The following is a 24,054-nucleotide window of genomic DNA, read 5'->3' on the forward strand; positions in this document are numbered from 1 at the left end:
TCAAGCAGCATTGATTGTTGGCTCAGTTTTAGCCAGCTCAAACGACCTGATATCATCCTTGTGTTTACTGCCCTCCAAATGTCGTTTCAATAAATACGTATTTGTAAACTTGAATTGACATTCTGCAATTGGACATTCCAGTTTTTTGGCACTATTGGCGTAGTGATTATAGCCCGTAAGCTGTTCAGCGATTGATTTCTTGGGTCGTGGTGATGCGGATACAGATCGTGATTTCTATTAGATGATGATGAGATGTTGATCTTGAAGATGACATGGCATCATTTAAAACTTACCGGTGTGTGGGATCCTTTGTGTCTTTCCAGCATGGATTTATATGGAAACCCTTTGTTGCAGACGTCGCATTTAAAGCGAGTATCTTGTTCATGTACCAATGCTACATGCGTCTTATAGCTTCGTTTCTATATATGACAGTGAGTTGCCAATGTCATGATACCAACCTTTCCCTTCCACAACTTACATTCTGCAACACGGATGCACAACCTGGCCATTCGCATGTAATGGCTGTTTCGTTTGTGTGTTTCTCTTTGATATGGACTCGCAAATTGGATGATTTGGTATATACTTTGTCGCACACCGAGCAGATGAATGGATGGTCGCTTTGAACATGCTTTCGTAAATCAGACCACTTTTTGAATGACTGTTGGCAGGTACTGCAATCGTACAAGATGGGATCTACATCATGAATGCATCAGTTCAGCCCGCTTCAATTGCTGACTCCTGGTTCGACTTACTTTCGTGAACTCTGCTGATGTGCTTTTCCAATGCTGGCAATGAATCAAATGCTGCTGAGCATTCACTGCACACATGTGTGCCTTTTTCATGAGATGCTCTATGCCATCTTAATTGAAAACGTTTTGGAAATTCAGCTGTGCATCCTGGATAATCGCACTAGCTGAAAATGAGTATACACAAGCTGGAAGCGGATGACCTGGATCTTACCTTGACATTGGGAGAGACATGTCCCTTTTCATGACGTTGTAAATGCTGCTTTGTGGCAAACGAAGCTGTACAGTTTTCAAACGAACAATGGAAATCCTTGATATTTGAATGTGATTTCGAATGCACTGCTAAATGACTAGATCGAAAATACGCTTTATCGCAGCCAGCAAAAGTGCATACAAAAGGTCGCTAGCGTTTGCTTTAATCGTTGAGTCTTTTCATGTCTAGGGGGTTTATCATGATCTTACCTCGCCTGTATGAGAACGCTCATGCTCTGCAACCTTGCTTGGTTTTCTGTAGGATTTGTCGCAGTAATGGCATTTGTATTCCACTCTCCTCTTCTTACTACTACTACTACTACTACTACTACTACTACTACTACTACTACTGCTATCAGACATTTGAACAGAAAAAATTTACTCAAGAGAAGAAACGTCTGAAATTGGAAAGTGTTGCACCAAAGTCAAATAATTTGATAAACAGGACGGAACATTTGTCTTTCATCGCTCTTATTGGTACAAATTCCAAGTCGATGATGTTGTGTTAATGATAAATGGACGATATTCAATAGAAGAGTGCTTATGAATTGTGCATTACTGGCATGGTATATTGCACCATGCTCTCCTATGTTGATTGATCGAACCACCTCATGTATTTTGCAAGCTTGTCTTACAATCAAAATACAATGCAACAATAAACAATGCTCTTGCAGTTGACCAAGCTTTTGTCATTGAGCTAACAAAGCCCAGACTCGACATTTTCTGACCTCCATTTGTCAATTTATGCTGATCAATACGGCGTTACTGGTGATTCTATGATTCGAGTAGAGTTGCCCATTCGCTTTTGCTTCGGCGAGAACCATCCGCCTTAGTCCGTCTTCCTAAAATACTATACGCTGCATCAAATGTCTTGCAAATTTACACTTCTTAGCCTTCTACATTTTTGCGGAAACCTACCACAAACGCTTTGTAGCTCTGAATTTGACTGTTCTTTGATGCTTTACTTTTGTATTAAGGGAAACGATTCACGTACGGGCAAGTAGCATACTAACATTGCTTCCTACTAATAAATTATATGTAAATCACAGCAAAATTTGGACGCATTTGAGTAAATTTTTCATGTGAATATCTGTTTCAGACTGCCAAAATACAACCAAATTACTAGTCTGATCCAGCAGTAACTTTCTGGCACTTTTGCTCAACTTTTTTGGAATCGTCGAAAATCGACCCCAAACCATGAGGTATCCCTCATGGTTTTCATGAAAAATCAAACGTTTGCGTTTTTTCGCCTTGAAAACGAAGACTTTTACTATGTTATGTATTATATCCAAATGTTCCTATGGATCCAAAGCAACCCCTGAAACCTTGTTTGTAAAACCTTCATATGTGAAATTTCGACGTTTTGACAGAAAACCTCATTTCATATTTTCAAACTTTGCTCCATATTTTCTTTCAAAACATCATGTATAATTAGCACCATTGAATGCGCCTTGAAACGTACTCCTGAAATGCGTTAGGAAGTAGGGGTTGATCGTTACGATTCCCATAGTCGAATATTTTAGAATAGATTAAAGAAGTCGAAAAGTGATCAGAAATCAACAAACCGGGACAGAATGTCAAACTGGGTTTAAACTGTTTTTTTTTTAGCTGGCGAAATACCTTTCTCATTGCAGTCGATATTTCTGAAGCTAACAAGAAGAGAATGACAACTTGAAAAGAACTCTCGGTCAGTCCAACTATTTTTTTTTCCTTGGTTGTACGTTATTAAATCTGATATAGCCAGTCAGCTTGGCAAACTATCGAAATATCAACAAGACTTATTATGCTGATTACCGCTTTGGGAGTGTCTAATGGCCATAGATTTATTAGGTTATGATTTCTACTGATAGTTCATATTGATCAACGTACACAATAAATGTAATGAAGTAACAATATGCAAAAATTTCTATAGAGTGTGTATCGTGCTGCAGCAGATCTATCCAAACATCATAGCAATGTACAATAGGCACAATGATCACCACTGGGCTCAACCCAGTTACATGTTGTTCGTTTCTGATCCAGTAGGAATAACCTGCGCTCCTCTTTCAACCTCTCAATCTCGCTTCTGCACGCCTCTCTGATACTCTGCTCATCGATTTCATCAAATCTTTTATGGAAATCTCCGTTAACGACCCCATTTAGAGCTGATTTATGGTATTGTGTCCTTGTGGTTGCAGCTGCTGTTGCCATCATGATCCTTCTCATCATTCTTGATTGCGTTGTAAACAAATCCCCCTTTTTGCGTATAATTTTGGGTGCAGATGTGATTGCATCTAGAAATTGAAGAGGTAAATTCACGGTCTTTAATTCGAGCTGCATCCCATATTGCAATTGCATGTAGTGAAACTCGTAAAATATGTTACTAGAAAAGCAGCAAGCGTTGAGTCTGACATGTCTTTCGTCTCTGAGCAGACGAAATGACATGTTTGCATCTTGCTGAGCGTTGTGTTTGTAGAGCGAGAATGAAGGAAGCGGTTCATGCGGATGTGAATGTTCTATTTGTTATATTTTTAGGTAAATAAAAGCGTCTCGTCGATCCATTCCCTTATGATTTACCAATATAAACTCCAGGAGCAATGGGTGTTAGAAATCCGTCCAATTCTTGCTGTCGATCTCCAATCAGGCCAAAACAAGTTTCGATTTCTAGTTTATCATCGTTTTGAAAGAATTGATAGTAATCTACATGGTGCTCATGAATGTCAAATGCATTGAGCAGGTGTTTGTTGAGCTGATTTAATGTGATGGTTGGTGACACTAAAATATCCCTTAGGCAATCTTGGTTCTCAGCATGAACAATAATGGCCTGAAATGTGTGCTGCTGCTGTTGCTTGTGGCTGGCAGACATGTTTGCAAGGAAAGCAAGAAAAGCAAGAAAAAAAAAAGAAGAGGAAAATAAGAAAAAGAAGAATAAGAAAAAGGGAGGATATTCACTACTCGATTTGAATATATACATTTATATTCACAGTTGTCGAAATTTTTGTTAGAAGCAATCATGTCTTTTAAAGAAACAAGCACCAACTAGATTTGGATATATTATTCGAGATTCCTTTTTGATACATGAATAGTAAAAAAAAATAAAAAAAAAATGCCAGATGCTGGTTCTTTTTGCACATTGTTCATGTCGGTTCTATTCTGGTGCATGCAATGTATATCAGTTAGTGAGATCAATCAATTTACACACTTGCGCTCACCATTTTGTATCGATCAAGGGCGAACAAGATATCAAATCAAACGGCTCGGACTGTATAAGGCTTGTGATTCTCCTGTGTCCAGCATATGAACGGCCTTTTACAGATGTGTTTATGCCCCTTTTTTTTCTACATCGTACGTGGTTCCATGAAAGGAAGAAGTAAAGGAGAGCAACGTCTACTAGATGGCAAACAAATATGGTAAAAGTGCTACACTTTGCTTCCAATCATTGTGGTCAAACTGTTTTTAAGTGACAGCATGGCCATAATCGACATTGCAACAATCAGATGTCTGTCATACGATTCAGTTAAGAGTACATGCAAGTCGTTCAGGCCAATGTCAAACAGCTTCATAATAGGAAATGGCGCTGATACATGTACAAAATCTCTGCTATAAGTCTTAGGCTTATTATGCAACATGACCAACGAGGCTATTTGAACTAGTGCCACTAAACACATTACATGATGGCAACGTACATTACGTCAGCCCAAATGTATGGAGTACATAAATCTAAATCAGGTAATTCAGCATTATTTGGTAACAGGCTATAAAAAAAAAAGGTATCGACAATTTGTTCTATTCTTCTTTTTCTGTTCCTTCCACTCTACTTTATATAAATCTACTAATACAGAATCATGAGCAGCTATTTATGGAAAAAGAAGGTCCAAGAACCTGAGATACAACTGCCTGAGAGAGATGCTAGAGTATTAGAAAAGTATACACACAAGATGAAAAAGTTTGATGAGATGATCAAGGTGTGCTGCTGTTGGATTGGTTACGATGTGTTGCTGGGTAGGTGATCTGCTTTGTTTCGTGATGGCATCAGTCGAGAGGTTCATCGCCATGCAATAGAATTCATCCCCATCTTTGGTAAAGTGATATCCTTGTATTTTGCGCTGTCTTTGTATCGATTAGCGTGTCAATGTGATTTGCCCAGATCAATCAAGCGACGCATGTTGTATCATGTCAGCATTGATTTTCTGGTAAGTTTCTTACTAATAGAACCATCGCATGCGTACTGAATAAGCCCAAAAGCTTGGCTTGATACCCATTCTAGGCATCCTCTTGGATATGTTGTACAGAGCTCACAGCAAAAATGCACGCATATTACGAAGATTCTTGTACGAAAGAGCTAGACAAGGTGCGAATAAAGCAGAATCAGCGGCATTGGATGTAGGGAAGGAGCATGAAAACAATCATTTATCAGATCCAACTAGCGTTTTGATGGAAAAAGATCGACAAAATCAGTTATCCAAAACGAAATAAATAATATATGATATTGTAATATTCGATCAGCATATGATGCACGTTTGTCGTCATGTATAGTTTTGCTATCAACAGATGGTATCTGTGTTAAGCCGCTAAAACAGTTTTGCTGCACTGGTGCTTGGTATTACATTGTTCAAGGGATTCTGATCGTTAGCTTTGGCTTGATCCATTGAAATAGTATGGCATGGAATGAGAAAACGATGATGCTGTCAATGCTCAATGTATTTACTCTCCGAAATACGCTACCGATCAAACATTTAAAGGCAAAAAGAATACAAAACTTTTTCTTTCGTGAATACAACTAAAACATCACATTATGCAATCAATAGACGAAATAGCCCAAGTAAGCCAAGAGCTATAATGTGATACTACATGTTACTTATTGGTAGCACTTAAAGACCATAGCATCGCATTTGTCCATCTTTGAAGACACCAGTACTCGAGAACGCCCTGCCAAGCGAAGAGCCATGGAAGCCGTCAAGAGAGAAACTTTGCATGTCAAGAACATAGACGACGCATCCACAGCAGCCATCGCACTACTGAAGAGCCTAAGGGAATCCATATTCATGTGCAGCAACAGCGCAATTGAGAGTGTGCGAGAGCAAACAGTAGATATTTTAAAAAGGTAATGGGGGCAAATGCTACTTGTCCATTCTACTCACTCACAGAGAAATCAGCCTTCTGGACAGGTGCGAAAGAGGGAAGATTCCAAACTCAATAGTAGACAGCCTGCTTCAGCATGTATTGGAACGCTTAAAAGTAGAAGCAACCGAAGAAGTGCGAGATGCATGGATGCTACTGTGTGCGACATTACTCAGTAAATTAGCGTCTGGAAAGATACCCGTCAAGACAGGTGAATTGTTCATGGACATTATGGAGGTTGCTGGCAATGACCCTTATTCCGAGATACAAAAGCAATGTGCAATTTTGATTGTTTTGTATGCCAAAGATCAACCCAAATCTGTGGACTATGCTTGCGAAAAGATGGTGAAACTGATTTTGCCCATGTTATTGCACAAACATGCAGCAGTGAGAGTCAAAGGAATTAAGGTAATAGTAGGGCTGCAAACATGCTAGTGGACGATGTGCTGAATATGCTTTACAGGCTATGGAAGCTGTGCTCACTGCATCACCCAAGGGATTGCATTTGTTATTTGAATACAACGAGCAATTAGATAGACAGCCCGTAATTCCCTCATTGATCTACGACAATTCAGCCCTTGTAAGAGACAACTTGTTTATTGTGCTGGGCAGTTTACTGTGTAGCTGGAATCCTCGGGACAGATATCAGTATGGAGAGCGTATTTTACCTATTATACTGTCAGGCACATTGGACGATCTTCCAAGCGTACGATCTACATGCAAAGCAAGCTTATCTGATGTGGGGAGAAGTTGTACACAAGATTTACTGGATGCTGATATTATCAAAGAGATACCAGCCGACGACAAGCAAGTTATTGCCACTGGTAAAGATGGCATTCTCTAATGAACTGCTCATATACTGATCATACTTTGGCAACCATAGGTTTGAAGCATTTGGTGCACATGTGCTATGACCATAGTGTTTCGTACATGTTGCAAGGAATCACTGATTTCATCACGGTTAAACAAGAGATCGGGCTCGATTCACTTAAGCTGTTTTTGGAGTATGCCTCTTCAGATGACTTGGTCAAATCAATCAAGAAACTCGTGCACTATTTGTTCATTGCCTATGCCAATCACACTGAATCCACAACTGAAGACAAAATATACGAGACACTGAATTTGATACTTCAGCGACTGCCATCGCCAGAGATTTACTTAGATGCGCTACTTCCACGACTTGAAAGTAAATCCTTGGCAGCAGAGACAAATGGTTATTCTGGCATTATCACTGCTGGAGTGGTGTTGGCATTCTTGAAACACTTTGTCAAGACAGTGACCGTAACTGATTCAATTCGAAAACGCATTCTTGCATCCATTGATAGACCCTATTTGGGCGAGTATATAGACAGAGAAAAGCTGGATGGTCTAAGATCAGACATTGCATAATAGAGCTACTCATTTAATAGAATAAATGCAACGTTATTGGTGTGTGTAAAATGGTGTCTGGATGGAAAGAGTAGGAAAAGCACCTTGTAGGCTTCTGTCATTTTCTGTGTTTTAGTGTCTGATGCTATAAGTCAAGCAAACAAATGGCATTCTGGTGCGTACAGAAATATATCAAAATAATGAAGAAAAAGGCTCGTTCTTTTACACTGAAAACCAGCATGTTTTTCGAAACATCCCTAAAAAAAAAAAGAAGCATAACCATTGATTTAGGCAATTAAGTTCTCTTTTAGCCAATGGCAACTGAATTTTATAATTCGGCGTGTTCCTTTTCATTTGTTATGGGATTTAGCTACGGTTACAGTGCATAATAAGTCTTAATAGAAACCCCTTTTTTGAAGAAATTTCTTACTGTTCCCTTAATTGGTTGTAGTATTTCACCTCATTTGTATATTTAGCGCAACGTGTCTGTAACATTTCCATATTATACATCAAGGGCGAATGAGTCGTTCTACGCTTGTTAACGCCATGCTGACATTGTGCTAAAGTACTGCATATATTATAAATCTCCCCAAAAAACAATAAAATTAAACGACATCCTTCACATAAAATTGTCTAATAATGGATGATAAATTCAACGATGGTGCCTTATATCACTTTTGAACAAAGACGGAATTAGATTGTATCCATTTAATTACACTTTTATTATTACAAAAGACAATATCATATTATATGGCATATCAACAGAAAGTCAACTAGTTGTAGACCTTTTCTCTTTCAACTCCAGAGCCAATCAAATCGCTTGAAAACTCCGCTGACCTAAAAAAAATTTTGCGAGGGTTTCCCTCTGTTTTGATGTGAGGCAAAATTTTAAGCTCCGATATATATAGCGATATAGCCGTTACTATCATCAAATTTCCCTCAGGTACTAGAGCATGCCTTACTTACACCACCTAGCTTTAGATTCTGGCGTTGAGACCCTCAATCATCACTAAAGTAAGTAGTGATAACCAAGTGGAGGCGGCCTATCTACCTCCTAGCCTCGGATAAAGTTTTGTTGAGCTTCAGCGATAGGCACATCCACCACAACGTAAAAAAAGTATGCTTCTAAAGAAACATAATAATAATAAAAGAAAGAAGAAAAGTACATGATACTATATGAGTATAGTAATATGTAGGCAAAAAAAGGGACACACACAAAAAAGTGAGTCAAAAGAAAAGCATAACAACAGATACAACATCAAAGATGTTCAGAACAGCTCGTTGTTGTTGCAACAAAAATGCATACATGAGCAACGTGCATGGTGGTAATAGTCGGATGTAAAGCAACACAAACACGCACAATTGCAGGAGCAACAGCAGTATTACAAGTGTGCAATACAACATAATAACTAATGTTGTTTCATGTGAAGCCACGAAGTCAACACAAACAACAACCCACGACCATATAACAAAGTAGTATTACAACGGCAATACAGATATTATATAGCAGCACATCATGCTTGTCGTTCATACATAATACGAAGCAACAACATTGCAAGCATCCGTTGAGCTGATCATATCACAGCCAACGAAAGAAAAAGAAAGCACAACAAAACAAACATCATGAATGCATTATCATGAGGAAGAAAGCAATAATACAAACCTCCAGAGAAGCTTTATATCATTGCGACCATAAGAAAAAAAATTACTTACCACTTACCACAGCCACGGATAGAGCAGAGAGTAGACAACCACCAGAGATAGACCAGAGAACAAGCATACACCGAAGATAGAAGACCAAAAACGACCGGAAGAGCAGCAGCAGTAACACTATCAGAAACACTAGCAGCAATACCATCAGTAACATCAGCAACAACACTAGCAGCAACACCATAATAGAAGAACCGAAGGACAAGAGACACCAGAGACCAGACAAAGATTAAAGAGGCAGCCACCAGAGATAGAGATCAAAGAAGCAACCACCAGACATGATAAACCAAGGAAGCAGACAGTAGAGATAACAGAAAAATAATGACAGCAGCACCAACCTCAAACAGGCAAAAAAAATATCGAAACCTATTAAAAAAATTCGATTAGTGCTGGTTTTATCTCTTCTAGTGCTCGTTATCGAATGGTACTTACCGTATTCCACTTCAAAAAAGCAGTATCAAGTACTTTTGACTGTGCAAGGCCGTGTTATCAGAAGCTAGAGTGTTATTTTCAATCAAAAGGGTTCCAAAAACAGTATGGTTTGGTACTAAACGCGTTTTGCAAAAAGGATAAAAACGGAGGTATGAAAAGATGAGAGGACACCCTAACCGACGTCACGGCCAGTAGATTTAGTGTTAGTCTTCTGCCGTGGCAGTCGTAACTGCTGCATTTTAATTTGAAATTGTGCAGTGGGTATTTTCGTGTTCAACTTTGACTTGATCTCACATTCTTTAAACGTTTTTGCTAAATTTGACTATGAAAATTGTCGTTGTTATACTTTACTGTCTAATGCATTTATAAAGAGTCGATTAAGGCGCATCAAATGATGCTGGTTACATTCAGCGTTCACACCGAAAATAATGAGCAATTTGTAAAAATATGAAAACAGGTTTTCTACAAATATGTCATAATCTAGCATATAAAAGCTCCAGAAAAACAGTTTCTGATGTTGCATTTTATCATTGCGATTAATTTGATCTAATATATGTCATATGAAAAGTCTTCATTTTTCGGGTGAAAAACGCGATTGTTTGATTTTCAGTGATTTTCCCTTGCTAATACTCATGTAAAAACAAGGATTTTCATGAATTTGCAATGGTCCAAAAAAATTGAGATAAAGCATCAGTAAGTAGAGCGTAGCTAAGAAGAGACGTTTGGCCTTATTCCAAGCGTCCACAACGCTTTGTAGTATGAGCTATTCGCGCTTCAAAATGGCTAATTTTGGACAGAATTTAACCTTAAAATAAGGCGTAGTAGTATGTTGTGCTGTCAAAGAAGTAAGTATACTGCAGTTCTCTCTCTAATGAAATAGCCACCCAAACGCAACTTTGTTAAGCACAAAGAATAAAGGGATTATTATTTGTAGCTTATAAAAAATGTTCGATATTATAAAGACAAAAAAAGACTTATTTGAATAAGATCAGACACAAAAACTAAAGATTTATTGATGAAGACAAGAGTTATTCTATTATTTATACTAAGTTCTGAATGCCAAAGCAGCAATTTATCTTGTACAACGCTTAACACATCTGGTGAACCTCAGCAATTAGATAGCTGAGATGCACTTCAATTATTATAGCTTGTCCATGTTGTTGCACAACACAAACATATCCACCCATCAAGAATACCTTAATCTTTATAGACATTTGTAGCCCTTCTGGCACAACAAACTTGATTGAAAACCAAAATTCATCAAATAGCTCTCATTCAAATTCATGCTATTTGGATCTACTATTAAAAGCGCTCAAATGTACATTAACAACCTTTTGAACATACTAAAATAAAGGTACACGCTTATATCGCACATCGTGTGAATGAATCACTCCTGATCACAGTGTATTCAATCACACCCATGATGATCGTAATAAGAGATGTTATCTTTATCCAAATAAAACAAATCAATAACAAGCATATTCAAATATGACAACTATGCCCTGCTGCCATAGTTGCACAATATTCCAGATAAAGGATTCCATGCTTCAATAACAAACATCACACTTTAAACCATCAAGGTTACATTAAACCATGCTATGACGATAGCTCACCCAAGCCCATCAAGGTTACTCAAATCGACCCTTATGGCTAGTGCTCTTGCATTGATTACCACTTTAAATCAAGTATCAACAACATTTGCCAGATATCGCAATAGCAGAACCTATTGCTCTCTATCACCACTAATCCTACAAGCTAGTTGCAAATGTATAAATACTATTCTTTTTTTTACTCAATTCCAGGATCTTCAGTTCATTTTATGCAGAAATAAAATACAGTAGATTTCTATTGTACAGTGCGCGAAAAAAACGTTCCAGTGTTTTGCCAAATTGCACTTATAGCCAGTTTTCTCTGCAAATATCAAAGCTACAGTAGTCGCTCTATATAAGGCCGTCCTATATAAGGCTATGCGGGGAATAAGGCTGAAATCTTTCAGATTTTTTTTTTACCAGCTATTTAGCCTTAATAGCCTAATTTTATATAAGGCTACAGATTCTAAAAATTTTAGCCTTATTTCATAGTGGTGGTTGCTGCGATTGAATTTAGGGCAAATCAGATATTAAAAAATAGAAAGCTTTTATTGAAAAGTAGTACATTTAAACAAAATAATCACGTAAATCTGTTTGATTTTTCTCTGCTACTTCCTCCGATCTGATATCGTTCAGATTCCTACGGATAGTTTTCAGCATAGACTTTTCTTTTTCATCCATTGGGATGGTATGGTACAAGATAGTTTCATACGCATGCTTCAACTTCTCCCTTATCTCCTTCGTATCAACATCGTAAATCTCTACTGGTTCTTCCTCTACCTCAAGCTCTTGTGACCCCTGGGTAACATCATCGCCATCCTCAAATTCAACAATCACGGGATTAAAAACGATTGCATCAGACTCATCTGCATTTAGATCCAAGTCGTTTACTTCAGTTACCAATTGAACCCCATCATTACTTCTGTTTCCAGGAAGTTCAGGGATGATTTTGTTCAACTGGCTGACTAGATCATCGTCTAAAGGTAGCTCGAAAGATGGGAGTACATCCTCCGAGTCGACTCTCTGTCTCTGAGCAAACTTAAAATCAAGGATCTTCGTATGATCCCAGCAATTTTGGATTGTTTGAGGCTTAACTTTGATCCAAGAATCAGCAAGAAAATACAGAGCATCCACCTCATCCATTCTGTATTCCTCGGTAAGATCAAGGTTTACCCCGGCAAGATACTTGTTCACTGCCCTGTAGTATTGGTGCCAACGAAACTGAGCCTTGAAGTTCGCAATGATTCCTATCGAGTGTGTGATTAGAGATGAGTACGGATATCAATGAAATTTGTTGATTTACCGGCATCCAAAGGCTGCAACTTGCTTGTTGTGTTTGCTGGAAGGAAAATCAACTTAATGTTGCTGAATTCTTCTTTCAATTTATGCACTAAAGCATTGTCAACCAAGAGAGCAACTTTTCTTCCGGCGTAAACGAAAGACGCATTCAAACGTTTGACGTACTTCCTAAAGATGTCGGTGTTCATCCATGCATTGGGAGATGAATGGTACTCCACATAATGGGATTGCCCGATGTTGGTGGTTCTTCTGTACAAAGCAGGTTTTTTGTTTGCTGCCTTTGGTGTCTTTCGTTTCCCAATTACAATGGGGTGCCCTTTATAGGATCCATCATAGTTGGTGATTAGTCCAACTGTGAATCTGTTCTTGCTTTTCTTTGATCCACCTAAAGGTTCCTGACAAATGGTGCGAGTTGGTTGTTGCTCGTAGTATAAGCCAGTTTCATCAAAGTTGAGAATATCTTTGGGATCATATGGCTCCAACAATTCTTCAATCTTTCTGAGTTCTTCGACAATCTTAGATGATGTTAAGTCCACTGAGCTTTTTTCACCATATAAATGTCTTGACTTGACACCAATTCTCTTGAAAACATCGGTTAGCCATCCATCTGAGAAATGGATTTGCTTATTCTTTGGCAATTCATGCATGCGGTACTTTCTGTGTGCGACTACTTTTGCAAAAGCTGCAATAGTTCCACGATTGACAGGAAGAGATTTTGCATTCATGGCTTGAATGTACTCCAAAATGTCATTGTCCAATTGTGGCATCGTCAAGGCTCTGCTGCTTTTTCCCTTCAAATTTCCTCCTTCGTAAGCTTTGATCACCTTGTCCTGTGAATTCAAGACGTTCGATACAGTTTTTTGCTTGACTGAGTGATGAAGGTTGAATTCCTTTTGAGCCCATTGACCGAGTTGCATTTGCGTCAGATTAGGAAAGTGCATGTTGTGCATAATAATGCGATACTTTTGCTCGATTGTGAGGCGATCTCTTGATCTTTGATTAAGGCACATGATAGGATATTGCGTTCAATAGAAGTAAAATAAACAGATAAATGAATGTTACTGGGGAGGTGTCAAATTGATTTATTCGATCAACTATTATAGTAATAGATCCTACGCGCACGACTTTTTTTGACAGAAGTCACGCGCGTCAGTTAAGGCTATGCGGGCAATAAGGCTAAAAAAACCTCGCCAAAAAAGTAGCCTTATACAGAGCGACTACTGTACTGGGGTTTGCTTAGTTTCATAAATAGCCTAAGTAGTTGGCTATCAGATGATATATTATGCACTTTATTCACGTAATTAGAAAAAAAAAGGTAGCCTCATGAAAAGTGAAAAGTCGAATTTATTAAATCTTATAAAAAAGCTCAATATTTAGTTGGACCACCTTTACTCTTGATAACCGCTTTGATTCGGCGTGGCATGCTGCCTATGTATTTAAGACAGTCTTCTTTTGTGAATTTATAACATTCCTGTTCAATTCTGTCTTCTAACTCAGAAATGCTGGTGGCCATAGTAGGGTACTTGTTCAAACGACGTTTTAGTTGATGCCAGACATGTTCAATGGGGTTTAGGTCAGGGCTTTGGGGGGAGGCCAATCAAGAACATTTTGAACAGAGAATCCGTGATGCGTGAACCATTTTTTAATGGGACCAGAAGTATGTGGTCTTGCGTTATCTTGCTGGAATCTAAACGTTTTCTTGTCCAGCCCATAGTACTCGATAGTGTCTAGCAAAGATGAGTCCAGAATTTCAGCATAAACTTCTGAGTTAACAGTTCCTTCGGTGATGGTGGAACCATAGCTGGGTTCCTCCGCTGTTATCATGCCCCAGAAAACAACGCCACCACCATCTCCCTGAACTTGAGCCTCAGTTTGATGAGGCATCAACTCAGTGGGCCTGTCAGTCCAGTAGAAAGATTCGCCGTCAGATCCCCACATGTTGACCCTGGTTTCATCGGAAAATCCCCATTTACGCCAATCGTCCGCAGTCAAATGTCGATGTCTCTTGGCCTACACAAGACGCTTTTTCCGGTTCTCCGCAGACACGAAATTGGTCTTTACCTTTCTTTTATTAGCCTTGAACCCTTTGGGCTTGAGTATATACTGTATATTCCTCAAAGTCATCTGAACTCCCATATGAGCAAGGTAGCACTGCACACCCTTGGGGCCGTCTAAATTACCATTGCGGAGATTCCTTTCAATGTAGTTCATATTTTGCGTAGTGATTTTGCTGCGTCTTCCGGGTTTGGCATGTTTTGAATGACCAAGAAACTTCTTCCTATAGCGAGAAAGTACACTGACGGACAAATTTGGGAAGATTTTTTGAATGGCACGGAGGGAACAACCTTGGTTGAAAAGAGCCTTGACAGATCCTTGAACCTCCTGAGGAATGGGACGTGTCATGTTAAAAAAAGTGAAGTAAAGATGGTAAAATATAATGAGGGAAAAGACCAAAATCTCAGGCTTCTTTATACTTTTTTAAGCATTCCTCGGATAACTAACATTTTAAACATAACTGATATAAAAAATTACGGCTCTCAGATTATTTTTGTGGAATGTATACAAACAATAAGGTCATCAAGCGATATTTCCAATTTTACAAAATCGAAATTTTTTACTTTACGTCAGTTGCACTTGCTTAATATCTAGTGTATCAATTATTTTAGTAGCTCATTTTGTGGCTAAAAACTCAAGCTTTTGTAGTCTTACTTTAGTTTTAAAACTGAAAAAAATTGACAGAGCTGTAAGTGTAAAACTACGAATTGGCAAAACACTGGAACGTTTTTTTCGCGCACTGTATTTTATTATCGCTTTATTTTTTTTTTGTGAAATCTATTCAAACCTGATTTCACTGTACTTTCTATAGGGATAATTAATATCAATCTAATAGCATGTATCCGATAGGGATAGTCTACTTAGTCTATATTAATAGTACATATCTGAGTGTATATCGCTGAGCATACATCTTTAGCATGTATCTGGATATATGGCATGTCTATAGCATATCGTATGCATGTCTATAGCATGTCTCATATATAGTACAAGTCTGTAGTACATAAAGTATCTGTAGCTAGTATCATGGATATAAGCATGTGTCTTATAGCGTGGATCATAAAGTGCACATCTGAAGCAAGAAGCTCATATTGCATTAATCTTGGTGCCTATCCAGATATGGTAAACATCCGTAGTCAATGTCGGAATACAAGTATAAGTCTATAGCGCCATCCATGTCCGTGGTGCCATCTATAGCCTATATCCTATATAGTATGAATCTTATAGTACTAGCGTATCTGAAGTCCATATCTTCTTATAGTATAAATCGATATCGTACATCTAATCCAGTGTACATACAGTTTATATCTAAATCTGGTAACTGGATGAACTGTCGGAATGCAAATCATAGTGAATGTATTTCACAGAAAGATTCAGTCTTAGAATTAGAATCAAAACATCTATCACTTAGAAACTAAGTGCCGTACAATGCAGAACATCTGGGTCATCAGACAGGACTGTAATCTACTAACACCTTTGGCAACGCAGCCTACTACGCCCACTTTTTAGGTTGAATCTTGTTCAAAGCTAGCCATTTTCAAGCACGAATAACTCATGCTACAAAGCGTTTTGGGCGCTTGAAATAGCACCAAATAACACTTCTTGGCTACACCTTACTTACTGATGCTTTATCTCGATTTTTTTTAGGTCATTGCAAATTCATGAAAATCCTCATTTTTTTCATGAGTATTTGTAAAGGAAAATTCTTGAAAATCAAACGATCGCGTTTTTCACCCCAAGAGTGAAGACTTTTCCTATGATATATATTAGGTCACATTAATCGTAAAGATGAAATGCAACATTAGAAGCTCTTTCTATGAGGCTTACATATGCTAGATCTTGACATATTCACAGAAAACCTGTTTTCATATTTTTACAAATTGATTATTATTTTCGGCCTAAAAGCTGGATGCAATCAACACTATTCGATGCGGCTTTTTTAGTTCTCTAAAAATGTATTAGAAAGTAAGGTGTCTCGACGACAACTTTCATAGTAAAATTTAGCAAAAGCATTTAAAGGATGTGAGATCAAGTCAAGTTTGAACACGAAAATACCACTGCACAATTTCAAATTAAATTGCCGCAATTACGGCTGCTACGGCAGAAAACTGAGATCAAATCTACTGGTCATGACGTCGGTTAGGGTGTCCTCTCATTTTTCTATAGCACCGTTTTTTATCCTTTTTGCAAAACGCGTTTATTACCAAACTGTTGTGCCAGAAGGGCTACAACTGCCTATAAAGATTAAGGTATTCTTGATGGGTAGATATGTCTATGTTGTGCAACAACATGGACAAGCTATGATAAGTGAAGTGCATCTCAGCTATCTAAATACTGAGGTTCACCAGATGTGATAAGCGTTGTACAAGATAAATTGCTACTTTGGCATTCAGAACTTAGTATAAATAGAATAACTCTTGTCTTCATCAATAAATCTTTAGTTTTTGTGTCTGATCTTATTCAAATAAGTCTTTTCTTGTTTTTATAATATCGAACATTTTTTATAAGCTACAAATAATAATCCTTTTATTCTTTGTGCTTAACATTTTTTAAGATCGTGTAAATCAGAATCTTCCAGATTTTAACCTACCTATCTAATTTAAACCAAAAATATGACTATGAATGATTCTACTGTATCTCCTGCAGAACAGAACAAGAGTTCAGATGTTCAAGCTGTTGGAAGCGAGCTTTCATACGGAGGAGCTGTAGAGCGACTTCGTCAGGAGGTTCATGGGTTGATCGCTGAAGTTGCGAACAGTGGGGACAAGTCGGACGAAGAGGTCGACGCTTTGAAGGCTGCCCTGTCAAAGAAGTGCTCTAACTTGGAGGCTATAGAGAAAGCTCTCTCTATGGTCACACCTAACCAGAGTCCTTCCCAAGTAACAGTGGTTAGTCAAGGTGCGGCTAATAGTTCAACTGTACCTGATGATCTTCCTTTGTTTCAATGGTTTGGACGTGTCAAAGATGAAAAAAAGGAAGTTTTTGCCAACATTGAGGAGTGTTGTCGCCGGTTTTCCGATAAGTTGAGCAGTTGCACGCTTGATCTTGACGAACACTGGTATCGTTTGCTTCCTCCTTGTCTTCCCGGCGATCTTCGCAATTGGCTTGATGAGTTTGTGAAAGCATCTGGCTCCACTGTGTCTTGGGCTACCTTGAAGGGAGCTATCATCGGTCGTTTTGGTACACCAAAAGAACAGCTCAGATTCGAAAGAATTAGGGAGTTTCTTCGTTGTACTAAAGGAAACGAAGAATCCGTTGATGGTTTCGTAGAGCGGTTTAAGACGTTGAGAAATAGAGCTGACATCAGTGATAAGGGTGTCGTAGCGATGGTGTTTTTTGACGCTTTCCCCAAGGTTACCGCTAGGTTGCTAATGGTTGCTATGAGTCAGGCACCAGAATCGTCATTTTATGACATTGATTATGTGTCCTCTCTCGTGCGCAAGATGGATATGATGGCTATTGAGACGGGTCAAGAATCTTTGGGCTCTGTTTTTGATGGAAGAAAACGCGCTGCTGACATACCTGTTTCGAACGAAGCAAAGAAGTCTCGGTACGCACCTTCTTCTAGTGGAAACGCTCTGCAAAGTAGCTCTTCGTCGAGATCCAATGGTCCCTCGTCCAACTCTCCACGTTCTAGTGCTAATCGTTTTGGCAAAACATTTGCTGAACATGTTGCTGAAGGGACTTGCTCCAAATGTAACGGTCCTCGACCAAAGGGGCAGATGCATCACTGCAACACTGCTATTCGTACTGGTGGTGGTAACACCCATCAGGGCAATGGTGGTAAAAAAGTTTTGCGTGCCATGACTAAGAAACGTGGTGGCAAACATTCGATGGATGCTGCAATCCAAGCTGCTTTTCTCTCTGCTCGTGTCGATCGTGCGTTAGCTGAGAAAGGTGCTTCTTCCCCTGCTGTCTCCTCTGCTGAACAATCGGTGGATGATGTTGTCCTTGCTCCTTCTTCTGGTGATAGTGACAATGTTGATGTTGACCAAGATGCTGTGATGAGTGAAGCTCATGGTATCTTTGAGGATACTGACCTGGTGAATCGTGCCCAGTCTATTCTTCTTGAAAAAGAGATGAGTAGCATGTCTGTGGACGACGATACGCTACAAAATATATTTGCTCAGCAATGTAAGTTCGATGCTAGATTTAGTGCTCCACCTACTATGACCACCAATGCTATTTGTGTTCCTATTGTGGTTCAAAATGTCATTTGCTTTGGCTTAGTGGATACGGGTGCTACGTTTTCGTGCGTCACTGACAAGTTCTTTCAATTCTTAGGAGGAACCTCTCTTGCTGGATTTGAGGCTAATGATGATGATGAGAGCTTTGTTCAAATGGCTCATGAAGTAACGACTGTGCCTAGAATAGGTGCGGTACGTTTGCACATTAGCTACAATAAATCAAATAAAAACCATTTGTTTGAAGTATTTCCATTCTATTCTGAGGAAAACGTACCTGTGTTGCTTGGTATGGATATTTTGTCCAAGCTTGGCATTGGTCTTACGGGCTTGGTGAGTCAACATGGCTTTCAATCAGGTCCTCGTGTACCAGACCCTATTGATGATGGTATTACTCCAAACGCACATCCTTTTGGTAGTGAGGAAGAGAGACAGCCGTTTCTACTTGCACTAAAGGGGTTATTAGAAGAGAATTCGCGCATTGATATGAAGAATACTCAGTGTAATCTGCCGGATTCGATTATTAAGCTTGATACTAAACCAGGTGCTGTCGCTTGGCGAGCTCAATATCCTTTGCCTGAAGCTTATCGTGATGCTGTTGCCAAACAAATTCAGATATGGCTTGATGAGGGTGTTGTTGAAAGATCTGCTAGTCATACACGTTTCAATCATCCATTGTTGGTTGTAAAGAAAAAGGACGCTGATGGTAATTACACAATGTCTAAGCCTAGAGTGGTGTGTGACGTTCGTAAGTTGAATGCTATCTTGGAAGTGGATGACAAACAACAGTTACCTTTGATCTCTCATATCCATCAGAGCATTGGTACAAAAATGATTCATACTTGTCTCGATATCCATGCTTGCTTTACTAGCTTTGGTTTGGATCCAGAGCAAGCTCATAAAGTGTCATTTACTTGTCCCTTCACGAATATCCAATACACCCATAAAAAGGCTGCTTATGGAATTCGCCATGTCGGATCGGTGGTTGTACGCACATTGCAAACACTGCTCTCTGATTTGAATACAAGCTCTAGTTCTACTTCGTTTCCTACTGATGGTGATCACTCGGTTTCCTGCTATGTGGATGACATCTTATGCAGTAGTAATGGGAGCCTACAAGATCACTATGCGTTGGTTGCTGAGGTAATTCGTCGTTTAACCGATGCTAATTTGGTGCTCAATCCTGAGAAAGTCGTCTTCGCTCAGCGTAGTATTTATCTCTTGGGATGGAGCGTTATTAATGGTAAATTACTGCCTGACGGTAGAAAACTTACCAACATTGCAGATTGGCCGGCTATTACCACTGGTCGTCAATTGGCATCTTTCTTGGGTTTAATGTCGTACTTTCGTGCTGCCATTCCATGTTATTCTCGTCTGACTCGAGATCTTGATAGCTTGAAACAGTACAAAGATCTAACAGATGTTTGGAATGAGTCTCATACAAAAGCGATTGCCGACTTGAAGGATGCACTTACGATGGCACTTGTGCTGTCACCTCCTGATTTTTCGATTCGATTTCACTTGGCTACTGATGCTAGTTTAACTGCTCTTGGCGCGGTTTTATATCAAGTGGTCAACGATGAAATTCGATATGTAGGTCTCGTATCTCGTAAATTGTCTGTTTCTGAGCGTAACTACAGTACTACGAAAAGGGAATTGCTAGGGATTTGCTATGCCTTGGTTAAGTTTCATCGTTTTCTGTATATGCGAGAGTTTACCTTACATACGGACCATAAGAGTCTGATCTACTTGAATACACAGGAAGTCCCCAATGCACTCATGCTTGGATGGTGGGAGACCATTTTTTCTTATACTTTCGATATTGTGCATTTGCCCGGTGTCCTTAACGTAATTCCTGATGCTTTATCTCGACTTTACGAAGATTCGGATGCTGATGCTTCAGCACGACATCTTCTGGGGGGCAGGTACTATGCTGATGGTGGTGAAAGTGTAAAAAGAAAGAAAAAGGGTTCCAAAAACAAACTCAAGGTTGTCACACCTTCGCCTCCAATGAAACGTACTTTGGTCAAGACAACTAAGGCGTTACGATCTAATTCTTTTAGCAACCATGCACGCACTGCGGTAAACGCTACTCTTATCAAAGATGGCACCACCACAGCTGTCTCGCAAAAGCAAAAGGAATTCATATTGCGTACGCTTAGGTTTGCTGACTATATCACTCCTCCTGCTAATGAAAGAGACAATATGATCATTGCTCAGCATCTGGTTGGACATTTTGGGATCAAACATGTTGAAACTGCAATTCATCATGAAGGGTTTCACTGGGTGAACATTCGGAAAGACATAGAAAGAATATTAGCTGATTGTGACGAGTGTAACAGGTACAATATCGCTAGAGAGGGATATCATCCTTTCCGTAGTGTCAATGCAGCCCAACCTTTGGATCATTGGTGCATGGATCTCGGTGATATGGGTGTTACTAGCTCTTTCGGCAGCAACTTTCTATTTGTCCTTACTGATTACTTTACGAGATTTACTGTGATAAGATGCATTCCAGACAAGAAGGCTACGACAATTGCCAGGGAAATGCTTCAAGTTTTCTCACTTTTTGGATGGCCAATCAAGTTGACTTCAGACAGAGGCCTGGAATGGATAAATGAGGTGGTCCGTGCTATGATGGACATCAGTGGGATAGACCATCGCCTGTCATTAGGGTACAATCCATTGGGTAACTCGGTTTCTGAGTCATTTATCAAAATATGTAAGTTAACGACTATCAAGTTGCTAAAAGGTAAGAGGGATCAATGGGAGCACTTCATTCCGTGGGTGAATTACTGCATCAATGTCAAGTATGCTCGGCTACATAAATCTCGTCCGTATACGCTTTTGTTTAATCGTCAACCAAATGGTCTGGCTGATTACTCAAAGGTGGACTATTCCAAACGTTTGGAGAAAGCTGATAACAGACTCATTGACAAACGATACCGTTTTGTACAAGATGTTCTTATCCCGGCTATTTCTAAGCGTATTGTGGATACACAAAATGCTGATCATGCTAACTTTGCGAAGAAACATAAGGTCATTGCCGAACCCTATCCTATTGGTAGTAAAGTTATGATTAAAAATGTTCATCGTCAAAATAAGTTAGATGAACGGTATGAAGGACCTTATTTGATTCATAGTATAACCGATAAAGGTTCCTATGTGCTGGCTGACAAGACGGGTGCACTCCTTAGTCGAGATGTGCCTACCCATCATATCAAGTACCAAGTCGCTGCGAATCCTCAATCAATCACAATTGATGAATTCTCTGCAGAGCATTACGAAATTCAAGCTGTGATTGATCATAGAGGATCTCCTGGTAACTATGAGTATAAGGTAAAATGGAAAGGGTTCGATGATCCTAGTGAAGATACTTGGGAGCCTGTGAAAAACTTTGATTCGGCCAAACACATTGAGTTGTATTGGGCTCGAAGAGAAGGTGCAAAGGCTGCTGGTAAACGTAGGTTAGCTCCTCAAACAGTTAACTGGCGAACTATTACTACTCGCGAAATTGGTCAGAGTGGTAGATCAAACAGGTCTTAAATGGCTACTAGCATGATGGGATCAAGTCTTTTCCTTACATTTTTGTCCTATGAAAGGTTTTTACACAAGGTTTTTACTGACTGATCTCGGATGCAGTGTCATTTGGTAATTATTTATTGGAAAGTGCTTTATGTGCTATATTGTCATGATGTTTTGTAATCTGAGATTACGAAATGTCCACAAGAAGTACCTGAATCTGGGGGGGCAATGTTGTGCCAGAAGGGCTACAACTGCCTATAAAGATTAAGGTATTCTTGATGGGTAGATATGTCTATGTTGTGCAACAACATGGACAAGCTATGATAAGTGAAGTGCATCTCAGCTATCTAAATACTGAGGTTCACCAGATGTGATAAGCGTTGTACAAGATAAATTGCTACTTTGGCATTCAGAACTTAGTATAAATAGAATAACTCTTGTCTTCATCAATAAATCTTTAGTTTTTGTGTCTGATCTTATTCAAATAAGTCTTTTCTTGTTTTTATAATATCGAACATTTTTTATAAGCTACAAATAATAATCCTTTTATTCTTTGTGCTTAACACAAACCATGTTTGTTTTGGAGTCCTTTTGATTGAAAATAACACTCTAGCTTCTGATAACACGGCCTTGCACAGTCAAAAGTACTTGATACTGCCTCTTTGAAGTGGAATACAGTAAGTATCATTCGATAACGAGCACAGAAAGATGTAGAACAAGCACTAATCGAATTTGTTTATTAGGTTTCGATATTTGTTTTGCCTGTTTGACGTAGGTGCTGCTGCCATCACTTCTCTGCTATATTTGCTGTCTGCTTCTTTAGTCTATTATGTCTGGTAGCGGCTTCTTGATCCCTATCTCGGGCGGTTGTTTCGTTAATCTGTCTGGTCTCTGGTGCCACTCGTTCTTCGGTTTTTCTACGCTGTTGTTGTTGCTGCTAGTATTGCTGCTGGTGTTACTTCTGATCTTGCTTCTGGTCTTGCTTTTGGTCTTACTGATGGTCTTGCTTCTGGTCTTGCTTCTGGTGTTGCTGCTGCTGTTAATACAGTCTTTCTGGTCTACTGTCTCTGGTGCATGCTCGTTCTGTGGTGTCGCTCGTTCCTCGATTTTTTTTACGGTGCTGGTGTTACTGCTGCTGCTGATAATATGGTCTTCCCTGATCTACTGTGTTTGGTGCATGCTCATTGTCTGGTCTATCTCTGGTGATTGTGTATCCTCTGGTCTATCTGTGGCTGTGGTAAGTCGTAAGTATCTTATTTCTTCTGGTGGCAATAGTATAAAACTTCTTTGAACGCTTATATTATTGCTTCCTTTCTCGTGATAATGCATTCATGATGTTTGCCTTGTTGCGCTTTTTTCTTCTTCTTTTCCTTTTGTTGGTAGTGTTTCCTCTGTAGCTTTACATGAAACAACATTAGTCATTATGTTGTAGCGGAAACTTATAATACCACTGTTGCTTTTGCAGTTGTGCGTATGTGTGTCATGTTGCTTTACATCCGACTATTGCTATCATGCACGTTGCTCATGCATGCATTTTTCTTGCAACAGCAACGTTCTTTTTTAAACATCTTTGATGTTGTGTTTGTTATGCTTTTCTTTGACTCGCTTCGTGTGAGTGTTTCTTTTTATCTACATACTACTATATTCTTATAGTATTATGTTCTTTTGTGCTTTCTTTTATTATTATTATGTTTCTTTAGAAGCATACTTTTTTTACGTTGTGGTGGATGTGCCTATCGCTGAAGCTCAACAAAACTTTATCCGAGGCTAGGAGGTAGATAGGCCGCCTCCACTTGG

At 39.1% G+C, this 24,054-nt stretch overlaps 7 protein-coding genes across 7 annotated transcripts; 3 read left to right on the plus strand and 4 right to left on the minus strand.

Annotated features, from left to right (window-relative positions):
• Window positions 1–1,361, minus strand: ATC70_009699 (uncharacterized protein; the record flags this gene model as incomplete). Its single annotated transcript, XM_064828927.1, has 6 exons — window positions 1–234; window positions 294–419; window positions 479–693; window positions 753–909; window positions 961–1,149; window positions 1,209–1,361. 6 exons carry the CDS (start codon window positions 1,359–1,361, stop codon window positions 1–3), a joined length of 1,074 nt encoding a protein of 357 aa, XP_064686129.1.
• A 1,584-nt stretch (window positions 1,362–2,945) lies between these two features.
• ATC70_009700 (uncharacterized protein) lies at window positions 2,946–3,843 on the minus strand (the record flags this gene model as incomplete). The annotated part of the gene is made up of 2 exons (XM_064828928.1): window positions 2,946–3,493; window positions 3,555–3,843. The coding sequence occupies 2 exons, from the start codon at window positions 3,841–3,843 to the stop codon at window positions 2,946–2,948; spliced, it is 837 nt and encodes a 278-aa protein (XP_064686130.1).
• A 979-nt stretch (window positions 3,844–4,822) lies between these two features.
• Window positions 4,823–5,453, plus strand: ATC70_009701 (uncharacterized protein; the record flags this gene model as incomplete). The annotated part of the gene is made up of 3 exons (XM_064828929.1): window positions 4,823–4,979; window positions 5,040–5,170; window positions 5,223–5,453. 3 exons carry the CDS (start codon window positions 4,823–4,825, stop codon window positions 5,451–5,453), a joined length of 519 nt encoding a protein of 172 aa, XP_064686131.1.
• A 319-nt stretch (window positions 5,454–5,772) lies between these two features.
• Window positions 5,773–7,487, plus strand: ATC70_009702 (uncharacterized protein; the record flags this gene model as incomplete). The annotated part of the gene is made up of 5 exons (XM_064828930.1): window positions 5,773–5,799; window positions 5,855–6,081; window positions 6,134–6,506; window positions 6,562–6,922; window positions 6,982–7,487. 5 exons carry the CDS (start codon window positions 5,773–5,775, stop codon window positions 7,485–7,487), a joined length of 1,494 nt encoding a protein of 497 aa, XP_064686132.1.
• A 4,277-nt stretch (window positions 7,488–11,764) lies between these two features.
• On the minus strand, window positions 11,765–13,506 carry ATC70_009703 (uncharacterized protein; the record flags this gene model as incomplete). The annotated part of the gene is made up of 2 exons (XM_064828931.1): window positions 11,765–12,444; window positions 12,501–13,506. 2 exons carry the CDS (start codon window positions 13,504–13,506, stop codon window positions 11,765–11,767), a joined length of 1,686 nt encoding a protein of 561 aa, XP_064686133.1.
• Window positions 13,507–14,065: 559 nt separating this feature from the next.
• Window positions 14,066–14,899, minus strand: ATC70_009704 (uncharacterized protein; the record flags this gene model as incomplete). Its single annotated transcript, XM_064828932.1, has 2 exons — window positions 14,066–14,506; window positions 14,558–14,899. The coding sequence occupies 2 exons, from the start codon at window positions 14,897–14,899 to the stop codon at window positions 14,066–14,068; spliced, it is 783 nt and encodes a 260-aa protein (XP_064686134.1).
• Window positions 14,900–17,160: 2,261 nt separating this feature from the next.
• On the plus strand, window positions 17,161–22,278 carry ATC70_009705 (uncharacterized protein; the record flags this gene model as incomplete). Its single annotated transcript, XM_064828933.1, has 1 exon — window positions 17,161–22,278. The coding sequence occupies one exon, from the start codon at window positions 17,161–17,163 to the stop codon at window positions 22,276–22,278; it is 5,118 nt and encodes a 1,705-aa protein (XP_064686135.1).
• Between the last annotated feature and the right edge of the window lie 1,776 nt (window positions 22,279–24,054).

Source organism: Mucor velutinosus (genome assembly GCF_035048745.1).
Source record: "Mucor velutinosus strain NIH1002 chromosome Unknown tig00001563, whole genome shotgun sequence".
In the NCBI taxonomy this organism is placed as follows: Eukaryota; Fungi; Mucoromycota; class Mucoromycetes; order Mucorales; family Mucoraceae; genus Mucor; species Mucor velutinosus.